General features: G+C 54.2%; 1 protein-coding gene across 1 annotated transcript in view; it reads left to right on the top strand.

The window, feature by feature from the left end:
- The first annotated feature begins 8,657 nt into the window (after nucleotides 1-8,657).
- The window catches only part of TAFA5 (TAFA chemokine like family member 5), a 176,851-nt gene continuing 159,116 nt past the window's right edge, over nucleotides 8,658-26,392 (top strand). Inside the window, exon 1 of the mRNA NM_001077000.3 lies at nucleotides 8,658-8,845. Within this exon, the coding sequence (NP_001070468.2) occupies nucleotides 8,734-8,845 (112 nt within the window). The 5' untranslated portion in view covers nucleotides 8,658-8,733. The remainder of the gene's footprint in view (nucleotides 8,846-26,392) is intronic.

Raw genomic sequence — 26,392 nt, forward strand, 5'->3', positions numbered from 1 at the left:
GTACGTATGCGAACAAGCCTATGAAAAGATTCTTAAGATTATTAGTCATTACGGAAACGCAGAATAAAACCATAGGAGATACTGATTTACACCCAGTAGGATAATACCAAAAAAGACTCCAAGATAGGAGGAAACAGAGCACCCAGAACTCTTGCTGCTGGTGCAGATGTTAAGTGGCACGGCCACGCTGGAAAAGAGTTCACCATTTCATGCAAAGTTAAGTGTACAGCTGAGATACAAGCCAGCCATCCTACTCCATAATATTCACCCACAAGAAATGAAAACATATGCTCATACAAAAACTACACATGAATGCTGGCAGCAGCTTGATTTGTGATAGCCCATGTAGGCAACCCAAATGCCCCTCAACAGGTGAATTCATGAAAACTTTTGTGTCCACGTAAGGGAACGTTACTTGGCAGTGAAAAGGAATTAACTGTTTACTGGGAGCTTTAGTAACATGGCTGAATCTCAAAATAATTTTACTGAGTGAAACAAGCCAGAAAAAAGGAGGATACCCTGTGTCAGTCCACTTTTAATACGAATCCAGGATATGAAAACTGATGCATCATGAGCCCAGCCTGGGCTGAAGCGGACGGGGAGATGCAGGATGCAGGGACTGCAGAGGGCCAGTGGGAACAGCCTGGGGAGATGGATGCGGATGCATTTATTCTCTTGAGTGTGACGGTTTTTCATAGGCATGTTCACAGGTGTTCAGTCGCGTCAGACTCTGTTACTCCACGGACTGCAGCCCACCAGGCTCCTCTGTCCATGAAATTTTCCAGCCAGAATTCTGGAGTGGGTTGCCATTTCCTCTTCCAGGGGATCTTCCTGATCCAGGGAGAATGCGTTTCTTGCACTGCAGGCAAATTCTTTACTACTGAGCCACCAGGGAAGCCTTTTCATAGGCATGCTGCTGCTGCTAAGTCACTTCAGTCGTGTCCGACTCTGTGCGACCCCATAGATGGCAGCCCACCAGGCTCCCCCGTCCCTGGGATTCTCCAGGCAAGAACTCTGGAGTGGGTTGCCATTTCCTTCTCCAATGCATGAAAGTGAAACGTGAAAGTGAAGTTGCTCAGTCGTGTTTGACTCTTAGAAACCCCATGGACTGCAGCCTACCAGGCTCCTCCGTCCATGGGATTTTCCAGGCAAGAGCACTGGAGTGGGGTGCCATTGCCTTCTCCATTTCACAGGCATACAAATGCCAAAATTTATAAAAGTGTCTACTGCAAACGCGTGTCGTTTACTGTATGCCAGTCGCGTGTCCTGTGATGATTAATTTCATGACCACTTGGCTGGACCATGACGACCAATTCTTTGACCAAACACCAATCTAGTCATTTCCGTGAAGGTAGTTTTTTTAAGATATGATTAACATTTAAATCAGCAGACTTGGAGAAAATAAATGATGCTCCATCATGTGCCTGGGTCTCATCCAGCCAACTGAAGGTCTTAAGAGAAAGCAGTGTGAGGTCCCCCAGGAAGACGGGGTTCTGTTTCTGGATGGCCTCTGGGTCCCAGCAGTGATGCCAGTGTTTCCCTGAGTGCCCAGCCTGCCTGGTTCTGCACATCCCGGGCGTGCCGGCCTCCATACCTGCACGATGCAGTCCTTACGTTTCAATCTCTCGCTCTGTCTGCCTCTCCCTCGTAGTTCTGTTTCTCTGGAGAACGCCGATGAATCCACATCTGTAAAGCTGTTAAAAATATCAAAAGATACAAAAGATGAAAACCCATACTTCCATTGACAGCATACTTAAATCTACAGATCGAAAAATGAATGGCCCACAATTCATTCAACAGTTGAAAAAATAATTTATAATATACGTGTAAGATCGGTAGTACCCATTGTTGTCTTATTTATGCCCTTCTGTATATTCTACATTTCAAAAACTTGAAAGAAATTAATTCCAAAGTTAAAAGCATTATTAATTAATAATAAGATAAGAACGCTAGGAGGAAACTTAGCAAACAATATAAACAGTTGATTCACAAAAGATGTTGAAATGACACATACATATGTCAACTCTTGTTAGAGCAAATAAAAGCAAAGTTAAAAAATAAGAATTTTTTTTATCAATTAAGTAATTGTCCAACGAACTTGAGTCAATAATAATAACCAGGCTGACACGAGTTGACTGAAATGGCTCCTGTCAGGTACTGTCCAGAGGAATGTAAATTAATACAACATTATTTGGAAATTCATGGGGTTATATACATCTCAAGTCCTTAAACTGATGTCCCAACTTTGACCTAACAATTCTGGCTCTACAGTATTTTTCTACAAATAACCATAACTATAGGAAATGATATAAGTACAAGTGTGCTCGTTGCTGAAATGCTTACAACAGGAAAACACTAGAAGTGGTCTCAATGCCCCAGAGTAGAATTGCTAATTAAATAAATGGTGATATTTATGCATTCCTGTACTCCAGCTGCATGGAAAGAATGTTCTGGAAGAGTACATGGTGCCATGAAATAACACCCACTGGGTCACCACTGGGACCCAGAGGCCATCCAGAAACATATAAGAAGGCTGTTCACTAAAGAGCTACAGACCCAGCGATTTCACTGCTAGCGATGCATCTAGAGTAACGAAGGCAAGGCTGCACGGAAATGTTCATAAGATGCCAACACCATCATGTGTAATAGCCCAAGGGAAGAAAGAACCCAGTGTTTATGAATCAGTGAATGAACAAACAGAAGGTGTCAAGCTGCACAGTGGACTAGTACTCAGACATGGGAAGGAGAGGCTGCCACATGGATGAACCTTGAAGACATTCTGCTAAAGGAGAGAAGCCAGCCACAAAAGGCCACACATTGCATGGTCCCACTTATATAAAATGTCCAGATTAGGCAGATCTATAAAGAAATCTACAAATCAGAAAGTAGATTAGCGGTTATCTAGGGCTTGCTGGAATGGTATGAAGGGCTCCGGGGTAACAGGGGGTCTGGGACTTCTTCTGGGGTGATAAAAAGGTTTTAAATTGATTGTGACTGCACAAATGCTTAAAATTATTGAATTACACACTGGTTAAATGGGTTAATCATATGGTTTGTGAATTATCTTAATATAAAGCTGTGACAAAAATTAAAAAAAGGAAAGATCAATGGACTGGATGTGCAAAAAGAGACACACAAGTTACCAACAAAATACCAAGTGTGGCTGACTCTGAGTGGCGGAAGGAAGGAACATCTGATTTTCTTTTCGCTTATCCGTCTGTCTTACAAAACTTTCTATAAACGAACTTAACTGAGCAACGAGAAGCAGGGGAGCAACAGCACTTAAGACGCCCTGTCTGAAGCCAGATGGCCTGGGTGCAGCCTCCGCCAGCCCTCACAGTACACAGCCCGGAGGGACGGCCCAGCTCCTTCCTGCCCATCTGTCCCACCTGTACATCCCAGGATGAGTGCTTCACGGGGTGGTCCCGCTGGCCCAGGTAACCACACGTGCCTGCCCAGAACGGAGCAGTGCCCAGTGCATGGCACGGAAGAAACACCACTTATCGCGACTGAGGCTGAACTGATACAATGGGTGATGGTTCATTAAACCAGCGTGGAGATGCCCTCGACCAGCTCCCTGGACGGTGCTGCTCCAGGAACTGAGAGTTCTGCCGAGTGGCCTCTGGTCCCGCGGGGTGGACGGTCTGCACCGGCGGAAGCGCCCACTCCTGCTTCTCTATCTTCTACCCTCGATTCTTCTTCTGGGCTGCAGCCTCCCACCATCTGAGAGCACGCACAGGAAGCGGCTGACCTCGCTATCTGTCCCCAGCGCCGGGCCGGTGCCTGACCCAGGAGACATGGAGACACGGCTACCCTCTTCCTGGGTTTCTGGACAGAAACTTACAGTCACCTGGGACATGTCCACCAAGGCGCCCCCGCCCTGCCTCCCGGTTCCCATGGCGGGTCCAGCCCATGCCCTAGGAGCTGCTGAATACCCCTTGCCTCCATCCCCTGTCTCCTGGACAGCCTGCCTCTCACGTGGACTCGTGCACCCGGTGCAGCTGCTGTCTGCGCCCCGCCCCTCGCCCCGCCCCCTCGCCCCGCCCCCTCTCCCACACTCACTTTGGAAGCGATGTCTTTCCAAAGGCACACGGGAGACCGCGTGGCCCGTTCCAGCCCCTCAGAGGGAAACCTTCTGTGTCCCCAGAAAAGGAAGAGCCAGGTCCACCACAGTCCAGCCCTTTAGCTGCCTGCTACCCGGACCCACGTGTCTTCTCCGTGAAAGAGGGCCACCTTTCCATAACAGAGTCCCTCCCGGATGTCTCCTGGAGACATTCCCTGCAGCTCCCCTACATCCCACTCGGTTCAGGCGCTCTGGGACCTCCTGGCCAGCCTGGCAGCCCATCACTAGGGTGACAAATATGACACCCAAAATGGAGGAGTAAAAAGCGAATGGGAGGGATGTCCCTGGTGGTCCAGTGGTGGGGAATCCACCTGCTAACGCGGAGGACGCGGATCCAGTCCCTGGTCCAGGATGATTCCACCTGCCGCGGGGCAACTGAGCCCATGCACCTCAGCAAGAGGAGTGACCCCAGTGAGAAGCCCGCTCATCACAGCTAGCGCGTAGCTGCCGCTCGCTGCCACTAGAGAAAGTCCACACGCAGCAGCGAAGATCCAGCATAGCCCCCAAAGCGCGAATGGGAAAATCACAGCTGGTATCCCTAAATTCAAGAGCAGAGCGGGGGACACGAGGCACACTCAGCCCGAGAGGAGAAGCCAGGGTTCTGGCCCAGACCTGGGAGGAGCGCCTCAGGGAGCCTCCTCAGGGGCTCTGTCCACTCCCGGTGCCTCCACGGCCACCTAGGCTGTCCACTGGCAGGATACCCCCTGCCCCAGGGCCACATCTCCACAGCCCTGTGATTCTCAGCTTGATGTGGGGTAAAACCCAGGGATATCCTCAGGGGTGCAGACCTGCATCCCTTGCTTCCTCGGTTTGACGTGGAGGTGGTGTGATTCTCTAATAAACTTATCCGTGTTTCAAAATTTCACGTTCCATCAATTATGGCCAGTAATCAAAAGCAGCCAATCAAGAGCCACAAACTGTCGCTGGGTAGCACGCTTGGCTCCAGGACTGAGCTTTCTGTTTCCTAGCAACAGGATTCAGCGCCCTGCTCATCCCTGTCCTCAAGTTCCATCCTGGTCTCTCACCAGGCCTCCGGGAGCCTCCAGCTTCTGCCGTTGGACTGGGGCTGCACCCCGGCTGTGTTGCTGCGACTGCCTCAGGGCTGTCGGCCCAGGTCAGGAGGCCCCGGCCTTGTCTCTCTCCCCACCTCCTTTCCCCTTCCAGCCTCACTGGGTTCCAGCCTCTCCGTCACCCTGGATTCGAGTCATAAGCACCAAGAACTCCATTCCCCTGCCTCTACCTGGTAAGAGTTTTCAGTGCACGGGCGTGAACTCATCCATGTGCTCTGACTTCCTAAATTTTCCCCCCTGATAAAGCTTCTTTGCTCCATCAATCTTCACTCAGCCTCCAGAACCTTCTCTGACCCCACTTCCTTGTAGTATCCAGTTTCAGCAAGAACCCTTGTTTTGCCATTTAGTTGCTAAGTCCTGTCCGAGTCTTTGCAACCTCGTGGCTGGTAGTCCGCCAGGCTCCTCCGCCCTTGGAATGCTCCAAACAAGAAAAATGGAGTGGGTAGCCATTCCCTTCTGCATGGGATCTTCCCAACCCAGGGATCAAACCCACTTCTGCTGTGCTGCAGGCGGATTCTTTACCACCTTTCCCACCGAGCCACCAGGGAAGCCCTACCAAGTCTGTTTATTCAGAACCAGCCCCTCCGTATCTGATCAGGCTCCTTTCCCTCCCGCGATCACCAGGTTATTCTGACCACCTGGCCTGCCTGGGGCAAGAATCCTGCCCGGTCAGTTTAGCCAGAAGCCCCCCAAGCCCTGCTGTTTCCTATCAGTAATTTCCCATCTCCTGACTCCCCTCCCTGCTCTGGGCTATAAATGCCCACTCGCCCTGCTGCCTGTAGTAAGGAGCCCAGCCTGCTTCCTCAATAGCAAAATCCCGTCCCCGTGGTCCCCATGCACGCTGTGATGGTCCTGAATAAAGTCTGCCTTACCATCTTCGACAAGAGTCCTTGAATTTTTTTTTTCTTTAACATGTCAGACTCCTAACATTGCAGCCACAAAACTCTCGAGGCCTGAGTTTTAGAATGGAGGAAGCTGTTTATCTCCGTGTGCCCCTCCCTCTGTGTGGGGGCCCTCCCCAACCATCCTGCATCCCCTACATCCTTTGGCAGGACAGCCCCGATCTATCCGCCCAGGTTCAACACAGACCACATCTCTCTTTGGAACCGTGTTTGTCAAGCAAAGAAAATTACAGTCAGCAAAATTATTGGGTGGGCAACCAGCATTTTAAGAAATGAATTAGGATAGAATTGAACATGTCAGAGAGTGCTGAGGGTATAAGTATTGTTCTGTGAAACTTTCAAGTGTTTGTGTGTCTGTGTGAGTGTGTGTGTCTTAAGGACAGCGCTTTTGAAGACGGCTCTTCTGGAAGCTTTCCTGGGACGCCCTTACTGCAGCCCACAGCCCGCGTTGGGGCGGCCCTCCTCTGCGCCAGGCGCTCTCTCAGCGCTCCATCACTGCACACGGGAGTGTGATGGCTGCTTTCCCAAACCAGCACACATCTGCAGGGGCCAAGGGCACGCCTGCCCCACTTTCCTCCCCTACTCCTCCAGCACCTGGCATCTCACAGGTGCTAGGCAAACAGACTTTGAAGAAAGGAGCGTCCAGGATGTTCAGAGAGAACACGATGAAATGCGAGGTGCAAGGTTTTTATCCTGTACACCCTTTTAACAGGATGAAAGGCTGAAATCAAAGGAATGAATTGTGAAGGTGGGGATGCAGGCATCCGTGGCGGTACCCTGCATTCCAGTTGAGGGACGCCCTCCCTGGGCTGGGGGCAGAGGAGACACGAGGCGCTGCCCTCCTGCCCCCCAGTTCTCAGGGGCCCGGGTTCTGCAGCACCTCCCTGCCAGCCAAGGGAGACGGGCAGCTGCAGCTGGGAAGACACTGAAATGGGAAGTCAGAGGATGTGATTAACCAGGACCAGAAAGCTCACGAAGAAACTCAGCCTGGACACAACCATATTACGGCACCAGCCTTGTCCAAGCCCCCGGCCCAGGCACCATGGAGCCGAGCCCTGAGACCAGACAGACCCCCTGGCCTGAGCCTCCTCCTCTCTACCTGTTTGGTTCCCCCACAGGGCGTGTGTGGCATGCATGTGTGATATGCTATATGTACACGTGTGTGGCATGCATGTGTGTATACATATGTGCATGCGTGCTATGCATGTGTGTATATGGTGTGTGTACAAGTGTGTGGTGTGCATGTGTGTGTGTGTTGTGTGTACAAGTGTGTGGCGTGCATGTGTGTGTTTGCTATATGTACACGTGTGTGCGCGTGGTGTGAATGTGTGTGTACGCTGTGTGCACGTGTGCATGGTCCTGGGAGAGCTATATCCTCACGCCCTCACGGCAGGCTCTGTGGTTCCTCTGGGGCCTCCCCAGCCAGGACTCAGGTGGAAGGAGGGACCAGTGACCTTCCACCTCGGCGCCTCCCAGCTGTTCGGTCAGTGCCCGGGCCCTCCAGTGGCTCCTGAGAAAGGGTCGCCGGCTTCATCGGGACGTCATGGGTGCCCAGCTCCCCTTCCTCATGCAGAATCCAGAAGAGCCCCGGAATCAGGAAGGACGATTCCTGCAGCAGGTCCACAAAGGGCCGGGCAGTCAGCGCTGGGGTGGACAGTGAGTCTGGGCGCTGCAGGGCCAGAGCCTCCCAGGGCGGAAAGATGACCCTGAGGGCACCTGGACTTGCCAGCGTGTCCCGCTGAGGAGACAGGAGAGGGAGGGGTGGGGATGGCCACACTGAACTCAGAGGACTCAGTCTCCGGAGGAGGAGCTGGAGACCCAGGACTGGGCTCTTGTGAACGGCGGCACCAAGACGACTCACCAAGGCCAGGGCGGTGGGCAGAAGCGGGGTGCTTCAGAGGGGCCAAGACAGGGCTCCTGGGGCGTGTGCCCGGCCTTCCGGGTGCCGGAACTCCACTGACTGCACGGGGCCAAGGCTGTGCTGTCCAGGGGTTCAAGGACGCCAACATTCAACTCCGAGCAGAGAAGACAAGGCCCATGTGGGGCAAGGGTCCGAAGACTCCTGTGCTTGGAACAAAGTCCGGCTCCCCCACCCCCGGCAAGGTCGGGGACCGAGCACCGCAGGCAGGGGAGGCTATGGGCCCCGAGGGCTGGCGGGCCACTCGGCCCGGTCCGCAAACTTTACGCTGGCCGCCCGTCTTCCCCGAGAGGGGCTCCGGACGCGGGCGCGGCGGGCCGTCTTTGTCGCCATCCAGAGGCGCGGATCGGGCGCTTCGTCCCCTCCGCCGCCTGCCTCCCCCGCCTGTACCAGGGCCCGCGTTGGGCCCCCGCGGCGCCGGGCACGCGCCTCGGGAGCGCCCCTCGCCTCGGTGGCCCGCGCGCCTGGCTCGGGCGCGCGGCGACGCCCAGAGCGGCAGGGCCGGCGTCCCCGGGCTCGGCGGGCGCGGGCGCGGGCGCGAGCTCGGCGCGGGGCGGGCCGGCGCGGGGCGCAGTGGGCCGGAGCCCGGGCGCGGCGGCGGCGGCGGCGGCGGCGGAGGATGGCGCGCGCGGGGCCCGCACGTGGAGGCCGGCGCGGGGGCGCGGGCAGGGCCGGCTGCTGAGACGCGCTGCTGCCCCCCGCGCGGGCGCCGCGGCTTCAATGGCGCCATCGCCCAGGACCGGCAGCCGGCAAGATGCGACCGCCCTGCCCAGCATGTCCTCAACTTTTTGGGCGTTCATGATCCTGGCCAGCCTGCTCATCGCCTACTGCAGTGAGTACCGCGCGGCCCGGGCCCCCGCCCGGCCCTCGGATCCCGGCCCCGGCCCCCGATCCCGGGCCGCGGCTCCGGCAGGGCGCCCCTCGGGCCGCCCGGAGTCCGTGCGGAGTTGCGAGCTCGGGGCGCGTGGTCCCCCGGGTCCCCACCGGCCCTCCGCTGGGCCAGGAGGACGGGGGTCCGGCACTTCCGAGGCCGGCGCCACCTCTGAGCCTCCCTCCCCCGACTCCGGGGCAGGGCCCGGGCGCCAGGCCCCGGGTGGCGCGGCGCGTCCCTACGCGGAGATGCCCGCGGCTGCCCAGCGTACCGCCGCCGCTCCCGGCCCAGGCCCACGATGCGAGCTGAGCCGGCGGCTTCTTGGCCGAGCCGCGCGCTCCGGAGGCGGCGGAGGGTTTGGGGCGGGCGGGTAGCGCTGCCGGGGGTGGCGGCGGAGCGCCCTGCCCGGGGCTTTCCGCGGGCGACACTCGCTCGGGGAACGTGGGGGGACGCGGCGGCCGATTCCGGAGCGGGGCGCCCGGGGCAGAAGCGGGGCTCGGGCTAGGACGCGCTGGAGCTGCTGGCTTGCAGGGAAGCAGGCTCGCCGGCGCTCTCCTAAAAACAGAGAAGTGAGGGGTGGGGTGCCCGCTGCCGCCGGCATTTCGCGGGTAGCGTCCGGGGACCCGAACCGGGTGACCCCCATGGGTCTGGCGCGGGGCCTCGGGCTCGGGGCTGTGGTGGCACGGGTTGGTGGGCGCCCGGGGCACAGGCTGGGGGCTGGGGTGCCAGGAACAGGCTGAGGTCTGCCTGGGTGCGTCGGGGTGCTCTGTGTCAGGGGCACAGACTGGGCACTGCGTGAATGGGAGGTGGTCGGACATTGAGCCTAAGGACTGGGGTGGGGTGAGTGGTCAGTGCTCCAGACACGGGTTCGCGGCTGGTTGGGGTGGGTGGGGAGTGGTCAGCGTCCGGGCATGGGTTCCCAGCCGGAATGGCGAGGGCTGGGGGTGGGGTAGGTTTCCCCCGCCGGCCGCCTGGCACAGGGTCCGGGTCCCTTCCCACCCCAGCAGGAGGAAGGGACGGGCGCTGAGGAACACCTGTCATGGAGAATTGCCATGGGCGCGGGAGGCGATGGAAAAATATGGATTCTTTACAAAAAAAAGAGAGAGAGAGAGGCCGGCGGCGTACCACGCTCCCCGCCGCCACCTCGCAGCCCTCCCTCGGCCTCCTAGCTTCCAGCCCGAGCCTTCGCGCTCTCCAAAATGGGACCGCAGCGGGCCATGGAGACCCTGGGCGCGCGGGTGCCCAGTCCTGGGACGGCGCCCCCCAACCCGGAACCCTGGGGAATCCGTGCTCAGAGCGGGAATGGTGCGGTTGGTCTGAGCCGGGCTGTGCATTTCCCTACAGTTGCCTGGCGCGCTGTGGCAGCGGTGGGGAGGGGTCTCGGAGCCGGAAGATTCCCTGCGGGGTCGCAAGCCCAGCTGCCCTGGCTGGCACCGCATCCCTGGGGATGCGCCCCAGGAGCCTTTCCCAGTGTGTTCCGGGGCAGGCTGCCTGGAGGGGGAGGGGGTCTGGGGCTTGAGGGAGGAGGCCTGTGTCCTCTCCCCAGCTCCCTGCGGCCATCTCGGGACCCTGGGGCAGGTCCCCGGGGCAGGTAAACTCGGGGCTCGAGAGGAGGTGCCCTGTGGATGCACTTCCTGGTGGCGGCAAGGGAGGGGTCCCAACCACAACCGGCCGTGTTGGGAGGCGATTTGTGTCCCTGTCCGCGTCCGCCGGCCGCTGTCCCTTGCTGGCTCTGGGGACAACATCGCGGTGAGAACCCGGCAACCACAGGCTGGCTGGGGAGGCAGCCCTCCGGGTGGGGAAAAGAACAGCCGCTGATTGTTGTGAAGTGTGTGACACCTCCGCCCGTGGCTTCAACACTTCCCGCCCCAGGTACACCAGCCGGGGCCTTCCTTTCTCGCCTTCGGATCTCTGTGCAGCCGCTGCTCGCTCCACCCCCGCGCCAGCCCTGCTTCAACCTGAAAGGGAACCCTCTCTCCGCTGTCTTGACACTCACACCTCTGCCAGACGGCCGCCTGCTCCCGGCTGGGGTCAGAGTGAACTGTGCCCGCTGCTCGGACACTTGGTGGAACCCGAGGTCCCGTGGGACACTCAGGCTGCCTTTTGGAAGCCTCCCGGGCATTCTAGAAACAGCTCTTCCACCAGGATGAGGACATGTGGTAAAAACATCTTATTATCCAGAATGGCAGAAATCATTAATAGCAGAAGCTTGGGTTCACCACATTTTTATGGTTGTCTCCATGGAATGGGATAATTGACAATAAGATAACGTTTGTGGACACACCCCATTACACCAGAAAGGCACTTGGAGAAATTAAAACCTTTCGGTAGAATACAAAGTAGACATATGCACTTGGAGAAATTAACGCATGGCACTAAAATACGAAATAGACATGGTAATAATTGATAGCTTGGAACAGCAGTCTTGGAGAGAAAAGAACCCCCCTTCTTTTTTAAAATTGATAAAGCAAATAAAAAGCAAATGAAACAGTCCCTGGGATTTCATTCTCTTTTCCAGTATATCTGGGATGAAGAAGAATAGTTAGCATCCGTGTTTGTAAATTGTTTTTGTTATCTGTCAGGATTTTTATTACCCGAAATGTTTTTGTGTTTTGGAGAAGATCTATCTGTATCATTAATTAGGGAGACTGATAACTCACCATTCAGGGTTCAGTTATCCTGCCTGTTCAATCTGTGCATTTTGCTGCAGCACAAAAGGTGTTCACTTCCTGGCACGGCTGAAAGAAAACTGGAATATTTCCTGGCCTGGTTTTCAGTCAGGGGTGCTCTGCTGTTCTTGGCCCCTGAAAGCCTGGCTTTTTTGCAGCCTGCGGAGCTTCATGTTTAAGGACATGGGCTCCACCCTCTGGCTGGAGAAAGACCTGCAGTCCACCAATTAGGTTAGTTGCTATAGTGACACAGCCTTGTCATTTTCTCCTGTTGGGGAAGAATTGCCAGGAGAAGCAGGAAGGGGAATGGGGCCCTCGATGGCTTTCTTTCAAGATGCGTACTCCGTGTCTGTGTACATTCCCAGTACAGCAGGGCTGGGCGCTCGGCAAAGAGGCGTCCTGGGGAGGTGAAGAGCTCGGATGAGACCCTGAAACTCTCCTTCTCCCTAGTTGGGGGAGATCTCTGTCCTTGCGGCTTGGAAAGTGCTGGCCTAGGTCCTCTTCCCCTTAGCGTATCCAGAGCCAAGAGGTCTGTCTGGACTCGGTTCTTGGCTAGAGTGGGACAGCTCTGGCCAAACCAGAGAGGTTTGCTTGTATGCTGTGCTCGTCCTAAGACCTCAAAGATGCCGTCTCTCGTGCTAGCTTGCATTTGTTGTTCAGTCACTATGTCCTGTCCGACTCTGCGACCCCACAGACTATAACACGCCAGGCTCCTCTGTCCTCCACTGTCTCCCGGAGTTTGCTCAAATTCGTGTCCATTGAGTCGGTAATGCCATCTAACCATCTCATCCTCTGCTACCCCCTTCTCCTTTTGCCTTCAATCTTTCCCATCATCAGAGTCTTTTCCAATGAGTCAGCTCGTCGCATCAGGCTGTAATAACAATGAGAATGGTGACCTAGAGGCTGCCTTAGGACCCTAAGCCTTGACTTGATATTTGTGCACAGTATTTAATCTGAAGGTGGAGACGGCTGGGCTTTCACGTAGACTGCGAGTCCCCTATTTGGACAGGCTTGTTGGACAGCGTGTAAACGTTGGGAGGAAAGTCTGTATTTTAAAGTACAAGGGAGCAGGGTGGGAGAGGCAGTGTGACTCTGTTTTTGACTTTTGATTTTTTCTGAATAAATCTCATCAGGATTGAATGGCAGCTTCAAGTTAAATCTCGCGTCATGGTTCGCATGTAACTACGAGAAGAAACTACAAACAACTTCTGAATTATTGTTGATCCATTAGAATACTAACCAAGCGTAGGCTCTCTGGTGCTGCGTTTTCTTTACAAATACAATTTATTGCATATTTAGGAGAGATTAGGCCACTTTCCTGCTGTTCACATTTTATTTCTGGGGGTTTCCAAGAGGTAAAATTGAAAGTACTGGAAACTTAATGAAGTGGTGCCATTCAGAAGTTTATTTGTCTTTTTTTCCCCTCCTACTGCGTTTTTTATTTGATGAATTTCTGGCAGGAGAAGATGTGCCCTGTGTGTTTCTTTCAGCCACGGAGAGACAGGTTACCTGCGGGTGGGTGTGTGTTAGCGGAACTCCATGCCCAGGGGTGGGCGTGAGGTGGGGAGGGGTTGCCCCCCGAAGCCAGCCAGGCAGGTCGGTGCGCCCTCACCCTTCCCCTCGCTTGCCTAGTCCCCCAGACGTGGCCAGGAGGGGCTGCACCGTGCAGGGCTCCCCTGGGGGGCCTCTTACCCGTCGCAGCAAGCCCGGGGAACAACACAGCCAGGAAAGAGGCCACGCGCCGCAGCTCAGCCGGCCGAGCCTTGGGCACCAAGCGTCCGGGCCGACCCCTGCCCTGGAATTCCTTGCTCCGGACCTGCCCCTCGAGTGATATATGAAGATCAGTCTCTGTGGCATGAAGTATTTTCAGGTGACTTTTATGGGCGTAATTATGGGAAAATGTTATGATAATGTGGCACTAGAAAAGGGAAGAAAAGCAAAACATTAAAATCCCCATTTCTTTATATAGCTCCGCAGCTGCGCTGATTGAGAAGGGCTCGTTTTTGCATTAAAGCGGTGGTGCTCTGGAGTTAATGACCTCCACCGCACGCCACCTGTCACCCAGAGCCCTGGGCGCCGGCCCAGTGGTGGGGAGGAGAGCCGCTGACGAGGGGGCCGTGGGGCAGGGGGCCGTGGGCAGGTTCCCGTGCGCCCAGGGGCGGCTGCGGGGCCTATGGGCTGTGTGTGTTTGGAGGACTGTGGCCTGGGCTGGCTCCCAGGGCCGAGAGTGCCTGGGGCAGGGGGGCCCGTCTGTGCCTGCAGCCTGGCACGCCATCCGTAGGCCCCAGAGCTGAGCCAGCGCCGCACAGCCTGCCCAGGGTGCCCGCAGCACCTGGGAGACCTCCAGCGGCTGCCCGCCCCTCCCCAGGTGCCCCTCGGCACGGGTTGCACCCCGGAGGGGCGCTGACGGAAGCTCCCGGCAGGCCGCACACGCCGTCTCCTCGGCCCCACTTCCCGCAAACCTCCTGGCCGCTGGCGGTGGATCTGGGCAGCCAGCCCCATCCCTCCTTCCCCCCGCGGACGTGGTGGAGGGCGCCCGCAGGCTTTGGAGCGTTTCCTTATCTGTGCCAGCGGCTGGCAGGAGTTGGGCGTGGAATCGCTTTTGTCTCCACCGAGGCTGGCGGGACTCCTCCAGCTCCCCCGGGGCCTCGCTGCGACCTCAGGCATGGGGGCCTGGGTCTGATGGGATGGCGGCTCCGTGGTGAGATGGCCCCGGGGACACCACACTCCTCTCGCGCTGTTCCCACCTCCCGGTCAGTCCTGGGCCCTGTTGTGCTGCCCACTACTGTGGGGTCAGCTTCCCCCCCGGAGGTCTGGCCTCGGAGGGACTCCACCCGGGGACCCAGCTGTCTTTCCAAGCGTGTTGAAGGAGGCAGGAGGCGGGGAGAGCCAGCCCCCGCATCTCTGACTCCGTGCGCCCGTGGGACAGGGAGTTGGGGAGTGTGTGGACACAGAGACAGGTGAGACAGTGGCCTCCTGGGCTCTCATCCTGGGGGCGCCAGACGGCCCACTCAAGTCAAGGCAGCAGAGGAGGGGGCTCTCAGTGGGTCGGGCACCCCGTTCTTCTGGGTCCTTGCCCGGCCTCTCTCCGGCCACAGCCTGCCCCAGCCGCTCAGCCCCAGGCTCTGGCCCCGAACCCCCTTCCATCCCTGGAGCCTTCTCTTGCCCTGCCTGCCTCCACCAGGGCCTCTGTGTTGAGGATGGCCTCTGGCTCTAACCCTGTGCCCAGCCTCCTGGAAGTCCTTCTCCAAAACACCACTCACCATCCTCCAGGTCTGTCTGCAGTGCCATCAGCGGAGTTCCCCATGCACACATCAGCGTCATTCTCGGAGGGCCACTGCCTCCAGGCTGGCTGCCAGGAGCGCCCCGCCCCGGCTCCCCTTAGAATGGCGCTGGCACCCACCGCTCCTCCCTGCGAACATCACTCAGGGCCTGACCATTGCCGCTGACGTTTCCTGCCCAGGAGGTCCCCTCCGCCCCTGGCGGAGTCCTTCTGGGGCCTGCACCCCTGGCTCCCTCTGGGGGAACGTGTGTGTATGTGTGCTGGTTCTCTCCTGCACACCTGGTCTCACTGGAATGTTCTGCTGCCCACGGGGCCCCTCCCACGGTAACTGCCCACTGTGCTGTCGCAAGTGCAAGGTGGGAACCTGGGGTTGGACTGGTCCCCGGAACACCCCCAGCCCCCAGGGTTGGAGACCTCCTCCTCCAGGAAGCCTCCCCTGAGTATGCCAGCTCCTCTGCCTCTCCATGCGCTCCGTGTTCATCCGGCTGTCGAGGCTCCACCCCACCCCCAACCCCACGTCATGGTCACGGCCGGCCTCTCCAGGGCAGGGTGCTCAGCACAGTGCCTCTGGTTTACTGACAGCTGCAGAATGGTTTTCCAAGAGGACAGACAGAATGGAGTGCCTGCAGAGACAGTGTGGGGAGCCAGGGCCCCGAGCTTTTCAGGATGCCCCGTCACCCGAGTGGGTCCCATCTGCCCGTCTTGGCATCTCGGATCCAGCAAGAGAGGCTGGTTCACGTGGTGGGGCAGGTGCCCCCGGGGTCCTGGCTGATGGCCTGTGACGGGCGGCTTTCTCCTGAGCTCACTTGGGAGAGTTCATCTGCTGTTGAGGAAAGTCAGCACCAGCATTATAAGCATCTCTGAGCTCACTTACTAAAATCCGCTGGTGACGCGGTGATGGAGGAGTCGTCCCAGCCTGGCTGACCTGCCCATGAGCAAGTCGGCTGGAACTGGGCCAGGTCCGGGGTCTCCTGCTGCAAGGTCCCTGGGTGACGCGGAGGGGAAGAACGCCAGTTCTCCAGGACCTGACTCACATCTGACTTTACTGAGCGTTGAGAAAGGGGGTTTCAGAGCACACCCACAGCCTGAAGCCTTGGGTCTGGGAGGGTTGGGTCTCTGGGCCGTTCTCCGGAGGCCTTTCCTGTGAGGATGCTGCAGAACTGAAGCGCCGGTGCCTCCGCACTGCCCTGGCTACTGCTGGATGCAGGTGAGTGGCCCCTCCTGGCTCTGTTTCTAAATTATGTTTCTCTGCAGCAGCTCCATTACCTGGTAGCACTTCCCCGGATATACTAAATGCCATTAATGGGTTGATAGGGCTCGTGTTAATTAATTGATGCTAATTTATGGTTCTCGCGGCCGTGCTGATGGCTGGAGCAGGCCGGCTGTGGAGCCACGCCGGGTCTGCCCCGAGTTTCCGTGCAGCCCAGCGTGTCTCTTCCCTTCTCCTGCGCACATGGGGGGCTCTGTGGCCCTGACAGGGTGCCATGCAGGGAGGCAGAGGCTGGCCTGGGCACCCAGTGCCTCTGAAACCCTCTCGCAGGCTTAGGCCTCCTGACACCAAGGTCCTAGGGACGTGGCAACCCACGTGCCTCTTTACAAAGACTCCAACCGAATCGACAGTGTTCCGTGGTCAACAGAAATGCATCTTCTGGCAGCGGTTGGTGTTCAGTCTGTCTTAGCTCAGTGTTCATCATAAGGTTCCGGGATGCAAAGGGGGCAGCTTCTAGAGGCAGGGGCAGCAGGAGCCCACGTGGGGTAGCGCAGTGGTGGCTGGCCACCTCCAGCTCTAAAGCCTGCAGTGTGTGGGGGGGGATGCACGCGGCTTCATCGGATGCGGTCGTCATGGAGATCTGCAAGACGCTGCCGTCGCCATCACCGTCTCAGGTGGTCAGAAGGTTTTTCTCTGTCGCACCCTGGGAAGTGGGCAGGACACCCAGAAACCTCTGTCCCCTCAGCCTGTCAGCCCCGTCCCCTGGCCATGAGCCTGCCCGCGGGGCCGGGACCCTCGGAGAACAGTCTGCACACCGTAGGCCCCTCCCTCGTGATCACGGCCCCGGTTTGGCCCCTCAGACCTGACATGCTATGTGCTCCTCCTGTTTTCTTGGAGCCAGCGAAGGGGCAGGCACTTCTGAGAAACAGAGGAGCCTGATTCAGCACGGCCACGCAGACGCGACAGGCCGGAGTGTCCTGGGTGGGACTCTCTGGGGCCTAGAAAGTTCCCCGGGGTGGGCCAGGCCCCCTGACGGTGGGCACTCCGTGCAGCCTTGTCCTCTGCCAGCACTGGGCAGGAGGCAGCTCTGGTTTTGGGTGACCTGGGCCTTCGCCAGTCAGATTCTCATCGGAGTGGCTGAAACTTCAGCACGTCCTCTCCTGGGATCAGGCAGACGCCACGTGGGAGGGTCAGGAGCTGGCCCGGCCCTGCAGGACCTCGTGGCCTTGGACCCAGGGTCCTCGGGGCCCTGTGTTTGCTGAGCATGGCCACGTGTGAGCAGGCCCAGCCCTTGTTCCTGTGACCTGGGCTCGTCTGGAAGGTGGGGGCATCTCCACTCAGAGCAGCAGACAGGAGCTCCCCCAGAGGCAGGGGCTCTGGGCCTGCCGGCCTCTCGCCACGTGGGCTTTGCGATTACCCTGGGCTGGGACCTGCTCTGGGCAGGAGCCGGGCTTCCTGGTGGTCGTATTGTCCTTGTCGCTGGGCCAGGGCCTGCAAAGAGCAGGTGCTGCAGATGAGTTATCCGGGCTGACTGCTGCTGTCAGCCGTTCACATGTGTGTGTGAAAAAGGCTCCGATGCAAATGTGGCTGACGGGGGTGGGGTGGACCTGGGGGGACCCACCCGCTTTGACCCTGATTTGGAAGACTGGCTCCAGCAGCTGTCCTTACCTGCGTGGGGAAAGAGCCTTTACCAACCTTTTAATCCAACGAAGTTCTGAGAGGAGACAGGTCGTCCAGGCCCCAGGGTCCTCTTGGCTGGCGCCTCGTGTTTCTACCCGCCTGTAACCCTGATGGAGGCCCCGTTTGCCCCTGGACTCTCCCCTCTGCGGCGCCTCTCACCCCTGCCCCATCCAGACCCCCACGTGGAAGCCTGCCTCCAGGGTCCACCCAGGGTCCCACAGGAAACCCACAGCCTTCCCCAAGCCTGGCAGACTCCACCTCCCAGGGGTTTGGTGACCGAGGCCGGACCTGCTGCCCAGAGGGATGCATGCTGTCACCCCAGGGCTGTCCACGCAGTGAGACTGCCCATTTATCACGGGCCGTCCTGGGAGAGGTGAGCACCGGCCCTCCTGTGCCACTCAGCTTCAGTCCTGGTGGACAGATGGACCACCAGGCACCCAGCAGACAGTGTCCATTTGCTCCTGGGTTGACCTGACAACCTTCCCAGCTCGATACTTTTCTTCATCTTAGAGGACAGCGGGACTCAGGGAAGTCAGGGGTGCACCCAGGGCCCCAGTCGGGGTAGGTGGCTACAGAGCAGGACCTTCTGGGGCCCCCAGCCTGCTCCCAAGGGGCCTGGGAGAGGAGGTTTGTGATGCGGGGGGCAGGGAGGGGAGATCAGCGGAGGAGAGCATGGTCACAGTGGGGGCTCCCAAATGGGGTCTTGGAGGCCACTGCAGGGCTCCCTCCAGCTGGCGGGCTGGGGCCGAGGGTGAGCACTGGGGAGACTTCGGGTGCTTGGTGCCTCGCAGACTCCCTGCCCCAAGCCTCCTGTGAGCTCGCCGAGCAGGGCAACTGTGGTGCCGCCCCGCACTGTGGGCATGCCTGCTTGCAGCTGCGACACACGTCTGCCTTTGGAGTCGAACCAGTCGCATCTCAAAGCCCCAGTGCTCGGGAACCCACACAAAAGCCCGCAGCCCTCCCAGGAAGGACATTTCTTGAGCCACTGCTGGGTGTCAGACAGGTGAAGTGATTTCTTGTGCTTTGTGATATTCAAAGTGGGAGATGGGCAGTGGTTTTCTTTTTATAGAAGGAGAAACTGGGGCTCTCGGAGGCCCATCGTGACTCCCAGTCATCCCCCCATGGGCAGAGGCTGGGAGGGGAACCTGGCTCCCGGACTCCTCGGGCTTCCCAGGTGGCGCTCGTGGTAAAGAACTCGCCTGCCAATGCAGGAGACGTACGAGACGTGGGTTTGATCCCTGTGTCGGGAAGAGCTCCTGGAGAAGGAAACTGCAACCCACTCCAGTACTCTTGCCTGGAGAATCCCATGGACAGAGGAGCCTGGGGGGCTGCAGTCCATGGGGTCACAGAGTCGGACAGGACTGAGCAACTCAGCACACATGCGCGCAGGGCTCCTCAGCTCTGGGTCTTGCCAGTAACCTCTGAGACACCTGGTCCCCACGAGGTGTGGGGTCGGGTGGTCACCAGGGCCACCCCACACTGCCACCAGCCCGTGGTGCTGCCTGGGGACTGAGAGCCAGCCTTTACCCAGAGGCATCCCAGCAGCCTTGGCGTCTGGCACCGCATCTGCAGAACTGTCAGCCTGAGCACACCTGGTGCCGACCGTCGCCTCTCCCGGTGCGTCAGGGTCCCTGAGACCTTCCTCAGGCTCAGAAAAGCTGTGAAGGTCATGGGGACAGCTGTTAGAGTGAAAGGACCCAGATTAAATCAGCAGGAGGGACAGGTCCACAGAGACACGGTCCCCAGGAGAGACAGGCCCCAGGGTGGCACGCACGGCACTCAGTTCCCCAGTGAGGACGTGTGACAGCCTGGGGTGTCACCAGGAAGGGGACTCACCTGGGCCCTGGGACCCAAGTGGTTACTGGGGACCACTTGATGGGCAGGCTCCAGTCCCCCTAGATCCTAACCAGGAAGAAAGAGAAAATATGACCTGAGAGGGTGTGGAGAAAAAGGAACCCTCTTACACTGTTGGTGGGAATGCAAGCTGATGCAACCACGGTGGAGAACACTATGGCGATTCCATGAAAAACTAGGAATAAAATCACTGTGCTACCCAGCAGTCCCACTACTGGGCATGTACCCTGAGGGAACCAGACTGAAAAAGACACCTGTACCCCGGCGTTCATTGCAGCACTAATTTCAACAGCTAGGACGTAGAAGCAACCTAGATGTCCATCAGCAGATGAATGGGTCAGGAAGTCGTGTGCATATGCTCAGTGGCGCATTACTCAGCCATAAAAAGGAACACGTTTGACTCAGTTCTGATGGGGTGGAAGAACCTAGAGCCTCTTATACAGAATGAAGTAAGTCAGAAAGAGAAGGACGGATACCAGATGTTAGTGCATATCTGTGGATTCTAGAAAGATGCTATCAGTGATGCTCTGTGCAGGGAATAAAAGGAGACACAGATATAAGACAGCCTTTTGGACTCGGTGGGAGAAGGAGAGAGTACGATGAGTTGAGAAAATAGCATTGAAACGTATATGTTACCATATGTAACAGATAGGCAGTGGGAGTTGATGAATGATGCAGAGAACGTAAAGCCGGCCCTGTGACAACCTGGAGGATGGGGTGGGGAGGTGGGGGGGTTCAGGAGGGAGGGGAACACGTATGCCTGTGGCTGATTCATGTTGATGTATGGCAGAAACCATCACAATATTGTAATTATCCTCCAATTAAAATTAATTTAAAAATATGAACTGACCAATTGCCAGTAACAAAATTGAATCAGTAATTTTAAAAATCCCAACAAACAAAAGTCCAGACAAGATGGCTCCACAGGTAAATTCTACCAAATGTTTGGAGAAGAGTTAATACCTATCCCTCTAAAGTTATTCCAAAAATTTGCACAGGAAGGAATATTTAACAAACTCATTCTATGAAGCTAGCATCACCCTGATATCAAAACCAGACAAAGATATCACACAAAACAAATTTACAAACCAATATAACTGATGAACATAGACATAAAAGCCCTCAACAACATAATAGCAAACCGACTTCGTGGTCCGTTGAAAGGATCATACATCATGCCAAGTGGGGTTTCCTTAGTTTTCAATATCTGCAAATCAATGCAGATACACCACATGAGCAAACTGAAGAATAAAATCCGTATGGTCATCTCAATAGATGCAGATAAAACTTTTGGTAAAACTAAACATCTCTTTATAATAAAGAAAAAACTCCCCAGAAAGAGAGCATAAAGGGAGCCTACTTCAACATAATAAAGGCCATATGTGACAGACCTATAGCTCACATCATACTCAACAGTGAAAAGCTGAAAGCATTTCCTCTAAGATCAGAAACAAGACAAGGGTGACCACTCTCAGCACTTTTATTCAATATAGTTTTAGAAGTTCTAGCCATGGCAAATCAGAGAAGAAAAAGAAATAAAAGGAATCCACATTGGAAAAGAGGTTAAACTGTCATGGTTTGCAGACAACATAATACTGTACATAGAATATTCTAAAGATGCCACCAGAAAACTGTCGGAACTTATCAATGAATTTGTTAAAGTTGCAGGATACAAAATTAATAGAAATCTGTTGTAGTTCTATACACTAACAATAAAATGCTGGAAAAAATTAAGGAAGCAATCCTATTTGTCACTGTATCAAAAAGAGTAAAATATCTAGGACTACACCTACCTGAGGAGGCAAAAGACTTGTGCTCAGAAAACTAGAAGATACTGATGAAGGAAACTGAAGATAACACGAAGACACAAGAGGACAAACAGATGGACGATATACCATGTTCTGGGGTTGGAGGAACCAATATTGTTAAGAGGACTGTACTACTCAAGGCAATCTGCAGGTTCGGTGCAATCCCTATCAGAATACAATGGGAGTTTTCACAGAACTAGAGCAAACAATTTTAAGGTTTGTATGAAAATACAAAAGACCCTGAATAGCCAAAACAATCTTGAGAAAGAAGAACCGAGCTGAGAAACAAGAACATCACCGGTCCTGACTTCAGACTATACTGTAAAGCTACAGTTATCAAAGCAGCATGGCTTTAGCACAAAAACAGATGCACAGATCAACGGAACCAGATAGAAAGCACAGAAATAAACCCACACGCTGATAGTCAATTAACATATGATAAATAGGCAAGAAGATACAATGGAGAAAAGACAGTCTGTTCAATAAGTGGTGCTGGGAAAACTGGACAGTTATGTAAAAAAGTGAAACTATCATTTATGAAAATAAACTAAAAATGCATTAAATCTAAATGTAAGATTGGATACTGTAAAACTCCTAGAGGAAAACATAGGTGGAGCCCTTCTTGACATAAATGTCTTTTTGGAGCTACTTCAAAAGTAAGGGAAATAAAAGCAAAAATAAACAAATGGGACCTCATTATACTTAAAAGCAAAGGAAATCATTGACAAATTGAAAAGACAGCATAGTGAATGGGAGAAAATATTTGCAAATAGTATGATCAATAAGGGATTAATATCCAACATATAAACAGCTCCTACAACTCAACATAAAAAAAAAAATCACAATTAAAAAATGGGCAAAAGAACCTAATAAATATTTTTCCAAAGAGGTAATGCAGATGACCAACAGGGCACGTGAAAGGATGCTCAACATCACTAATCATCAGTTCAGTTCAGTTCAGTCGCTCAATTGTGTCCTACTCTTTGTGACCCTATGGACTGCAGCACGCCAGGCTTCCCTGTCCATCACCAACTCCCGGAGCTTACTCAGACTCATGTCCATTAAGTCGGTGATGCCATCCAACCACCTCATCCTCTGTCGTCCCCTTCTCCTCCAGCCTTCAATCCTTCCCAGCATCAGGGACTTTTCCAGCAAGTCAGTTCTTCACATCAGGTGGCCAAAGTATTGGAGCTTCAGCTTCAGCATCAGTCCTTCCAATGAATATTCAGGACTGATCTCCTTTAGAATGGACTGGTTGGATCTCCTTGCAGTCCAAGGGACTCTGAAGAGTCTTCTCCAACACCACAGTTCAAAAGCATCAGTTTTTCGGAGCTCAGCTTTCTTTATAGTCCAACTCTCACATCCATACATGACCACTGGGGAAATCATAGCTTTGACTAGACGGACCTTTGTTGACAAAGTAATGTCTTTGCTTTTTAATATGCTGTCTAGTTTAATCATAGCTTTTCTTCCAAGGAGTAAGCGTCTTTTAATTCCATGGCTGCAGTCACCATCTGCAGTGATATTTGAGCCCAGAAAAATAAAGCCTCTCACTTTTTCCATTGTTTCCCCATTTATTTGTCATGAAGTGATGGGACCAAATGCCATGATCATAGTTTTCTGAATGTTGACTTTTAAACCAACTTTTTCACTCTCCTCTTTCACTTTCATCAAGAGGCTCTTTAGTTCTTTACTTTCTGCCAGAAGGGTGGTGTCATCTGCATATCTGAGGTAACTGATATTTCTCCCAGCAATCTTGATTCCAGCTTGTGCTTCCTTCAGGCCAGTGTTTCTCATGATGTACTCTGCATTTAAGTTAAGTAAGCAGTGTGAGAATATAGCCTTGATGTACTCCTTTCCCGATTTGGAACCAGTCTGTTCTTCCATGTCCAATTCTAACTGTTACTTCTTGACCTGCATACAGATTTCTCAGGAGGCAGGTAAGGTGGTCTGGTATTCCCATCTCTTAAATAATTTTCCAGTTTGCTGTGATCTACATAGTCAAAGGCTTTGGCATAGTCAATAAAGCAGAAGTAGATGTTTTTCTGGAACTCTCTCTTGTTTTTCAATGATCCAATGAATGTTGGCAATTTGATCTCTGGTTCCTCTGCCTTTTCTAAATCCGGCTTGAACATCTGGAAGCTCATGGTTCACATACCATTGAAGCCTGTCTTGGAGAATTTTGAGCATTACTTTACTAGCATGTGAGATGAGTGCAATTGTGAAGTAGTTTGAACATCCTTTGGCATTGCCCTTCTTTGGGATTGAAATGAAAACTGGCCTTTTCCAGTCCTGTGACCACTGCTGAGTTTTCCAAATATGCTGGCATATTGAGTGCAGCACTTTCACAGCATCATCATTTAGGATTTGAAATAGCTCAACTGGAATTCTATCACTTCCACTAGCTTTGTTCGTAGTGATGCTTCCTAAGGCCCACTTGACTTTGCATTCCAGGATGTCTGGCTCTAGGTCAGTGATCACACCATCGTGATTATCTGGGTCATGAAGATCTTTTTTGTATAATTCTTCTGTGTATTCTTGCCGCCTCTTCTTATTATCTTCTGCTCCTGTTAGGTCATACTATTTCTGTCCTTTATGGTGCCCATCTTTTCATGAAAACTTCCCTAATTTTCTTGAAGAAATGTCTAGTCTTTCCCATTTTATTGTTTTCCTCTATTTCTTTGCCGTGATCACTGAGGAAGGCTTTCTTATCTCTCCTTGCTATTCTTTGGAACTCGGCATTCAAATGGGTATATCTTTCCTTTTCTCACTTGCCTTTAGCTTCTCTTCTTTTCTCAGCTGTTTGTAAAGCCTCCTCAGAGAGCTATTTTGCCTTTTTGCATTTCTTTTTCTTGGGATGGTCTTGATCACCGCCTCCTGTACAATGTCATGAACCTCCATCCATAGTTCATCAGGCACTCTGTCTATCAGATCTAGTCCCTTAAATCTATTTGTCAGTTCCACTGTATAATCGTAAGGGATTTGATTTAGGTCATTCCTGAATGCTTTTCCATTCAGGTGGAAAGGAAAAGTGGTTTTCCCTACTTTCTTCAATTTAAGTCTGAATTTGGCAATAAGGAGTTCATGATCTGAGCCACAGTCAGCTCCCAGACTTGTTTTTGCTGACTGTATAGAGCTTCTCCATCTTTGGCTGCAAAGAGTGTAATCAGTCTGATTTCAGTGTGGACCATCTGGTGATGTCCATGTGCAGAGTCTTCTCTTGTGTTGTTGGAAGAGGGTGTTTACTATGCCCAGTGCGTTCTCTTGGCAAAACTCTATTAGCATTTGCCCTGCTTCATTCTGTACTCCAAGGCCAAATCTGCCTGTTGCTCCAGGTATCTCTTGACTTCCTACTTTTGCATTCTAGTCCCCTATGATGAAAAGGACATCTATTTTGGGTGTTAGTTCTAGAAAGTCTTATAGGTCTTCACTGAACTGTTTTATTCCAGTTTCTTCAGCGTTACTGGTCTGTGCATAGACTTGGATTACCACGATATTGAACGGTTTTCCTTAGAAACGAAGAGATGGCTAATCATCAGGGAAATGCAGATCAAAGTCAGGGTGAGGTCTCCCCCCTCGCTTGTCAGAGTGGCTGTCGTCAGACCGAGCACAAATAACACGTGCTGGTGAGGACGCAGAGAAAGGGAGCCTTCTACACCGATGCTGGGGATGTAATTTGGTGCAGCCACTGTGGAGAAGAGTATGGAGTTTCCTCAGAAGACTCAAAGTGGAACTAGCATACAAGCCAAAAACCCCACTCCTGGGTACATATGCGGAAAAAAAAAATAAAAAAACAAACAACACTAATTTAAAAAGATACATTCACCCCAGTGTTCATAGCAGCATTATTTACAATTGTCAAGATACGGAAGCAGTTAACAGTTGAATGAATAAAGATACGGTATTTGGTATTTACTTATATGTGTGTGTGTATGTATATATATATAGGAGAAGTCAGTGGCACCCCATTCCAGTACTCTTGCCTGGAAAATCCCATGGACGGAGGAGCCTGGTGGGCTGCAGTCCACATGGGGTCGCTGAGGGTCGGACACGACTGAGTGACTTCACTTTCACTTTTCACTTTCATGCACTGGAGAAGGAAATGGCAACCCACTCCAGTGTTCTTGCCTGGAGAATCCCAGGGACGGGGGAGCCTGGTGGGCTGCCGTCTATGGGGTCGCACAGAGTCGGACATGACTGATTCGATGCAGCAGCAGCATATATATACACACACACACACACACACACACCACACAATGGAATCGTATTCAGCCATAAAGAAGAGTGAAGTAACGCCATTTGCCGCAACATGGATGGGTCTGGAGGGTACTGTGCTGAGTGAAACGTCAGACTGAGAAAGACAAACACTGTATGACATCACTTTTATCTGAAATCCAGTGAATGTAGCAAAAAAGAAGCAGCCTCACAGATACAGAGAAGAAGCCAGTGGTTGCCAGTGAGGAGAGGGAAGGAGCGGGGGGCAGGAGAGGGGGAGGGAAGAGGGAGTCCAAACCGCCGGGTGTGCAAGAGGCTGGAGGGTGTGTCGCACAACACGGACCAAAGAAATAAAACCTCGGTCCTCAGGGGCCATCCTCCCCTGACCTGAGTGGAGGGCGCTGGCCAGCACGGGCACGGCTGTCGTCTGTTGTGGGGTGACACCCAGCACTTCCTGGGGTGGCCAGGACCCTACATTCACTGGGAGCCAGAGGTTGCAGAGTCTTGGGAACTGGGAGCAGCTGGAGGGAGAAAGCTGGTCAGTGAGCAGCCTCGGGGCACAAGCTGTGCTTGGCGCTCCCCACGGCCCCATCACCCCAGGAGCGTTTGTTAACCATCTGTGGGGCTCGGGCTTCCAGGAGGTGGTGCCGTCCAGGGTCCAGCCCTTCTGTGTGCCTTTAGTCCCAAGGGGCCTGTCATTCCTGGGGAGACAGTTGACAAAGCCCCGAGGGCCGTGCTGCTGAAAGACAGCTTGATCCTGCCGCACGCAGGTCTGCAGAGAAACTGCTC

The sequence above is a fragment of the Bos taurus genome, chromosome 5 (genome assembly GCF_002263795.3).
Source record: "Bos taurus isolate L1 Dominette 01449 registration number 42190680 breed Hereford chromosome 5, ARS-UCD2.0, whole genome shotgun sequence".
Classification (NCBI taxonomy): Eukaryota; Metazoa; Chordata; class Mammalia; order Artiodactyla; family Bovidae; genus Bos; species Bos taurus.